The sequence below is a fragment of the Pinus tabuliformis genome, chromosome 3_1 (genome assembly GCF_031772625.1).
Source record: "Pinus tabuliformis cultivar Carrire ecotype Pingquan chromosome 3_1, CPIR1, whole genome shotgun sequence".
Lineage (NCBI taxonomy): Eukaryota > Viridiplantae > Streptophyta > Pinopsida > Pinales > Pinaceae > Pinus > Pinus tabuliformis.
Genome location: NC_142301.1, coordinates 365,708,364 through 365,715,213, shown reverse-complemented (window position 1 = coordinate 365,715,213; position 6,850 = coordinate 365,708,364). Strand labels below are relative to the sequence as shown.

General features: G+C 38.6%; 1 protein-coding gene across 1 annotated transcript; it reads right to left on the bottom strand.

Annotated features, from left to right (window-relative positions):
* Window positions 1-467: 467 nt before the first annotated feature.
* LOC149187211 (protein IQ-DOMAIN 6-like) lies at window positions 468-5,528 on the bottom strand. Its single transcript, XM_089411314.1, has 6 exons — window positions 5,277-5,528; window positions 4,752-4,918; window positions 3,015-3,272; window positions 2,689-2,916; window positions 2,007-2,120; window positions 468-1,812 (listed from the first exon to the last, which is right to left on the bottom strand). Exons 2-6 carry the CDS (start codon window positions 4,830-4,832, stop codon window positions 1,129-1,131), a joined length of 1,365 nt encoding a protein of 454 aa, XP_089267440.1. The 5' UTR covers window positions 4,833-4,918; window positions 5,277-5,528; the 3' UTR covers window positions 468-1,128.
* Window positions 5,529-6,850: the final 1,322 nt, after the last annotated feature.

Genomic DNA, 6,850 nt, shown 5'->3' with positions numbered 1-6,850 from the left:
CTATCTTAGCATCACTTTTTCTTACATTACCTTAAATCTTCATTACCTTTCTTGCATCTGCTTTTAAGGATGAAGTTCGAATTATTCAGATGGGTTTAACATTGAACTGCTAAGCTTGTGAGGATTTTTATTATCATGATATGGAGAATCTCAATGGATTTTAACATCAATGTTCATATCTCTTAAATTATATTTTTTTTGGTTCTTGTTTCCCAACATCACTTTTTTTGACATTGAAATTACTGGAATCCGAAGAGGGAGCACATTTGTGTTCAGATCAAAAATTCATTGCTTATATGGAAGCATCAGCTAATATATGGAAAGACAGGAGGGATAACTAAGAACCTAAGAACTACAAAATACAATTATTTAGCCTGGATGAACTACAACTGACCATAAGATCATTACAATTGTATTATAAAGTTCAAAAAAATGTAGAGAGAAAACATATAAGCATTAGATATATATATAGAATCTCATTCCAACTTGAAATCTTTACACAGTATTAAACTGGGCAAGAAGCCCAATAACGTCATTATTAAAGAAATCCCATCTCAAATTACTAACTTAAAGTGTACACACTCCTTACTCATACAGTACCATCAATGTGCCTGCAGGAATACAGCCGAGAATGTTTTGATATATCCCAGTTATCTTTGTTTGGCTTCTGTAAAGAAATACTTCCATTATGCCTGGACTCTGCAAGGCCAGCTAAGATAACAACCAGAAGCTTAGTTTTTTCCCATAAACACAGGCTCTTTTGCTTCTGTTATAGATTTGTTTTTTCCCATAAACACAGGCTTCCTCAAAGACTCACATGCAATCCAGCTGACCATGTCTCCAAACACCAGATCAAACCAAACTTTTAGCTCCTCACAGCCACCAACCAAGAAGCTAATCAACAGTTGAGCAATGCGGCTTTTGAACTCAAAATTTTACTCTCCACTCCTAAAGAGCATCTGACATAGTTCAGCTGGAAGCTGAAATCTTAATCTCTGCAGCTAAGTTGAACTTCTGTTCAAACATACAGAAGAATGCCCATGAAATGCTGGTCACTGTAGCTCAAACCATTCACAGCAGAGTTTTCAACCTTCAGCCACTAGTAGTGACAGGATAGAACTCTGAAACTTAGCATTGATAAAAGGGTTTTCGGGACTCTCCATAAGAACAGGAAGAAATCTCTCCACTCTTGGTAGATGATTTGTCAGATCTCAACATAGGTGGAATCAATTTGCAAGCATGCAGAGAAGAATCTGAACCGGCTGTGCTCTTCACTTCAGCATTATATGAAGAAACTTTCTTCTGCAATTGAAGATCATCATATGAGGGTCTTATCTTTGGAGCACTAGACGAGCGTATTTTAGCCTTGGCAGACTCTGTAGAGTTCATGTAATTAGGCCTTCCCACACTCTCATCTGATGTCTGCAGAGTATTTCCAGATTTTGGAGTACATGATCCCCTTGAGATTGTTGAGCTCTCATCAGATTGGATATCAGAGCTAGGGTTTGAAGATGATCTACCAGTAGGATGACTGGAAACCGCTGAAGGTGGTTTTGCAGCAACACGAACACTAATATTGTTTCTACGAACTTTAACTTTGCCTGGTTCATGAGATTTCCTCAGATTCTCTCCAGCATCATCATAGCTTTTGAGAGACTGAATTTCACAAGCATCCATTTGGGCTTGTTCCATGAGTCTATTCTCCCAAGGCTTTGCAGCCATCCAGCGTTCTAACCAGCTCCAACCCCAGCTATTTTTGTCTGGCTCAATTTTAGCATAATTCATGTTTGTTTTCGAATTGCTTCTCCATTGCTGAAAAAAGATTCAACACCCATAAAAGTTACTAGTATATAAATTTCAAAATGTCAACCTGGCATCTACATCTAAGGTCTTGTGCAGAGGATTCTACCACAGCATTTAAAATCTGCCAGAAATAGAGTGTTCAATCAAGGACTTATACAAATGAATTTTCAAGTGACTTTTCTGCATTGAACATAGTTATGTACCTGATGGGAGAGAGCATAAGCAATTGCTCTCTCACGTTTGATTGCACCCTCTTGTCTCATTTGCAGTTTTGCACGAACTTCTTCAAGGGTTCCTTGACTATCACACCACCCCTCCTGAAACAAGCAATGCACTTCTGAAACAAAATGGATAACAGAGCAAGTTTTTTGCAAGTTAAAACATTAAAGCTTTTTATGTTATCAGAATTATTCCGGCAATTCCATATCACACAGATATTACTATTGTAGTATAAGTGATGGGTTTGTCAGAAACTGAAATTTAGCATATCTAGAAACAAAGGGAAAGCAACTGGTAAGAAAAACCGAGATCGTTTCAGACCTATGATAAAGAAGTATCTATATGAGGTATGATCTAGTCCACTGCACAAGGGTCGTGAAAAGCAATATGGCCAGGAAAAGTCTACAGAAAGGGCAGCTGTTTTTATCCATGAGAGGTCCTGGTTTGGTGTCTGAGCACAGATCAGAACAGGGGCCTGAAGCGTTTGTGCAGGAAATTTTCATGATAAGAGTAAACACGATGATGATTAGGATTTGCTTGTGGTTTCGTATATATCTTAAACTACAGTTGACATATGGTAATCCGACACTCACAGGATTCGGCACTCCGACCTATTGTGTGGGTAGAGTAAGCTACTAAACCATAGTGGCCAGAGTGTTAAAATACCTCAGATTCTCGCAGTTTGTTTTGGCGAATTCGATGTTCATCAATCATTTTCTGCACAGCTAAGCCTTCAGTCGACATCCGAACACGGCGAGCTCTTACACGGGCCTGAACTCTAACAAGTGCTTGCATGCACCTCAAGGTAACTGCTGCTTGTTTCCTTACCTGACGACCTCGAAACAATGCTTGTAATCTCACAAACCCTTTCAGCGCTCGCAGTGCCCTCCTGGCCTGTAAAACCCAAACCAAAGCCAATGGATTGAAAATAATCATCTCTCAAAACAACCAACCATACAATCTATAGAGGCTCGTGCATGAAGAATGGTTACCAAAAATCCTCGAAAAGCAGTCTGTATGCGAATGGCGGCCCATTCTTCTCTGACAACCTTGAAGTCTTTAGGAGGAGCCCTCACAATAGTGGCCACTGCAGCATTATAAGCCTCTGCAGCAGCAGATATAACTTCAGATGTCTCCCCGTTTGAATTTACCCTCTTATGGAAACTTCCTTCATTTCTCCCCTCGGATTCATGGTCACCAGAAATTTTCCACAGGCCCCATTTTCTGGACTTTACATTGGTGAGCTTTTTCTGTGCATGTTACAGCAAAGTCAATAAGCTTGCTTCCGCTAGTTGAATGAACATAGAACAAGATTCCTACATCTCCATAACTAATGACTGGAAAAACAATAAGTAGCACAAAAGACAGGTGAGATGCAATTTCCCAGGTAAGGAAATGCATCTGTTATTAGGGTCCACTGATGACCTAAGATGATGAGCAGGACTGTAAAAAGTTACATGAGCAGAGTATGCAAAGGCCAGGCTGCAAAAAGTTACATGAACAGAGTATGCAAAGGCGGTGCCGCAAAAAGTTACATGAACAGAGTATGCAAAGGCCGTGCATAGAGCATCTCCCACAAAGTAAGACGTGAGAGAAGTACAAGAAGATATAAAGCATGAAAATTTTAAGAAAGAAACAGGAAAAGATCATGAGAAAGAGCCTGGAACCTGGCTGGAATGTCAAACAGCTACTCTCCTAGCAAATGAGGCCGAGAAGAAATTCGCAATAAAGCTCATATTGGTGTCTGATAGAGGTGGCTGAACCCTATGTATCTGATTAATAGCCTAAATGCTTCTGGTCACAAGAACTTTGTTGGTCTGAGATGTCTCAAATAGTGCAATATATGGGTTTGTTTATATATAGTATCACTGAACGCATTAGGTGGTGACTGGTCCAATATGTGAAAGTACAAGATGGTTCCAGCTGAACCATAATGTACCATTCCCAACTTAGTCCATTTTAACAAATGAAAAAGGAAAAGCAATGAGCAGTGAAAAGATGGTGATAATGGGTCCTTCATAGTGCTTGTAATCTTAATTTAAATCCTAGAATACTGTAACATATGAGTCATTTGATCAAATGACCGCCCTATCCCAGAAAGGTTGTTGCTGGGAGAAAGAAGATTAAAGTATAAGGGTTACTTTTCATAGAATGATATCACAGAATAAATCTCAGTAACAGAACAACGAGGGATGTTATGCTCTGTTACTCGTTGCAACGATCAGATGGGTTATTTCACAATAATATTACCGTGGGGGACCAAGTGAATGATAAAGCTGTATAGGGAACGGTTAGTAAGGTCCAGTATATGGTTTAAAGGATGGAAGCCATGTAATATGATATAATAGGAGTCATTAGATAATACCGTTAGGAAAAGCATCAGTTGGTCATGGCTTACTCTTCTGTAAATAGACACGCAATAGTTTGTTTCACCCGTTATAACTGAGCACACCACAGTAATAAACTCAGAAGATGACTCATTGGGAACAGAAGTAAACCATTCCTACAGCTGATTCAACAAATTCTGTTAATGAACACACTAAGTGAATCAGAAGATGAATGTCTGCAATATGGTATCCAAGATAAATGTCTACAATATGGCACCCAATGACCAGAGACAAGAATACACAACACCAAAATATTAGGTTGGGGACATGACAATAAACTCTAAGGGAATACCATGTAATAATATAAAAACCTGAACCTGAAAAAGGGAATGGTATACCCACATTATCCTCCTTCTCTGCAGCTGATTTACTGGGTTTCTTCACGCCAAGGAGTGCCTTGAGCCACCTGCCTGATGCACCCATTGCTCCTAACACACCTTCACCAAAAATAGCTACACTTCAATGCCTATAGCTTTGCCGTAAACCTCTCCGACTTGAAGCAAATTCCTCTGACAGAAGCACCAGTTACACCAAGAGTTAGAACTGAAAACAGAAGCAATCTGATGCCTAAAGCTAGCCCTAGACATATATCTCAATAGCAAATAGACAACCCAGTAAAAACTAACTTCAAAGCTTAGGATCCAAATGCCTAATCTTCAGTCAGAAAGCTCCACTCCACCTAACCACATTAGCATCCCCTTGCTATCTCTATCCAGTCACTGAAACCCATGCCACCAAATCCCTAAATTTAAGCAAATCTTTCCTAAGGATCAGAGACCATCCTCCAAATTCGTCAATCTCATCCCCTAGACAACGGAATTTAGTACCGAAAATGTCACATAAAGGCTAGATTTTAGCACCATGTACCTCTTACAAGTTGCTATGCCACCAACGAAACTGAACTAAGCTAACCAGGCTCCGGGAATACGCATGGAACGGAAACATGGAAGAGCAAAAACTCAAGCGAATCCTGTGAAGGAGAAGATCAATGTGGTTTGTGCATGTCCCCCATTTTCTACCCGTTCCCGAGGATCCCAACAGTCAATTTTTTTGTGACTTCCGAGTACCGTGGCAGTGCTCAGTGGCCGAGATTTTTCAAACATCGCCGGTTTATTTTCCCGATGGCCGTCACAAGAATTGTGACGTTTAATTTATTAGGATGCAGCGTCCAGTTTCTAAATTCAAAATCTCAGGTCCCGCGTTTGAATTTCAAAAGGCTTAACGGTCAGAGTCTTAAGGGCCATGTCTATTGCGCGTGGGGTTGTGCGGTCTCGTTTTTCCGAGTGCCGTTGCTCTTGGCAGCGTTATCCGCGGATTTAGGACCATGAAAAAATTAATTATAGCGGTTGAAAGGTCCAGAACCGGTAAGAGGCTTTTGTGTTTTTAATTATTAAAATAGTTTAAAGAGATTAATTTTTTTTAATCAGTGGGTGTTATTGTTAAAATTTTGAAGTTCTCAATTATTAAGGATGATATAATGTAACATTAATAAAAGAGTAATTAAATATCATGCTACAGACTATTAAATGTACGGTACAAGATAGTAAGAGAGCAATTAAATGGTTAACTAAGAAACAAAATAGTAAGGGAGCAATTAAACACTTAATTATAGAGTATGAAAGGTTTAAATGTGAGTTGTTTTTAGTGAGGTTTTTTAAAGTTTTTTTTGTCTAATTTCTCTAAAATCTGGCAGGAATTTATTGAAATTATAAGTTTGATAGGTAATCCCTGCACAACCAAAGTGCCTTGGGGTTTTTCATGGTGTTGAATCCATACATACAGTCGAGTTTAAATAACAAAAATCAAGATTTCACTTCAAATTTTCCACATTCCAACCCCGAAAAGACAACTCCATTTAGATGTACATATTTGTATTTGTGATCATTTAATATTTTAATGATTATGTTAGATTTTCCAAACCTACAAAACTTTAGATGTTTTATACCTAAATGGAGTCCGAGGCGGAGGAATTGCCAGACGGCCAAAAGTGGCGGGAATCCGGGTAAAAAAATTTCAAAAAATCTTTTTGAGGTAGTGTTTGAATCATGTTTTTGATGGTGGAAATGGATTCAGCACCATCAAAAACTTTTAGGGCACCTAAAATTATGAAATTTGAAAGCTTTTACTTGGATTTACAAAAATCCCTGCCATATTTTTTCAAAATATGGCGGGAATTTCCATAACTTTTGGGGCAAAAAGGCATAATCATTAGACTATGACCAACTAAATGTAAGAGAGCATTAAACACTTAGCCGAAAGCATTAAATGCAATGTACAAAATAGCAAGAGAGCAATTAAACACCTAAATATAAAGTATGAAATGTATTGCATGTTTGGGTGTACACGTTTGTATTTGTGATCATTTAATATTTTAATAGCTTTTGAGACATGTTTTTTGGCGATAATCACATCAAAATTCATTTGTCCATGCATTTCGAACC

Bases quoted from the DNA above. Each gene is read 5' to 3' on its own strand.
- LOC149187211 (XM_089411314.1), bottom strand. From the start codon at position 4,832: ATGGGTGCATCAGGCAGGTGGCTCAAGGCACTCCTTGGCGTGAAGAAA. The intron at 3,273-4,751 runs GTGGGTATACCA...TAACATGCACAG, and splicing joins CTGCAGAGAAGGAGGATAAT to AAAAAGCTCACCAATGTAAA. The intron at 2,121-2,688 runs GTATTTTAACAC...TGCTTGTTTCAG, and splicing joins ACAAACTGCGAGAATCTGAG to GAGGGGTGGTGTGATAGTCA.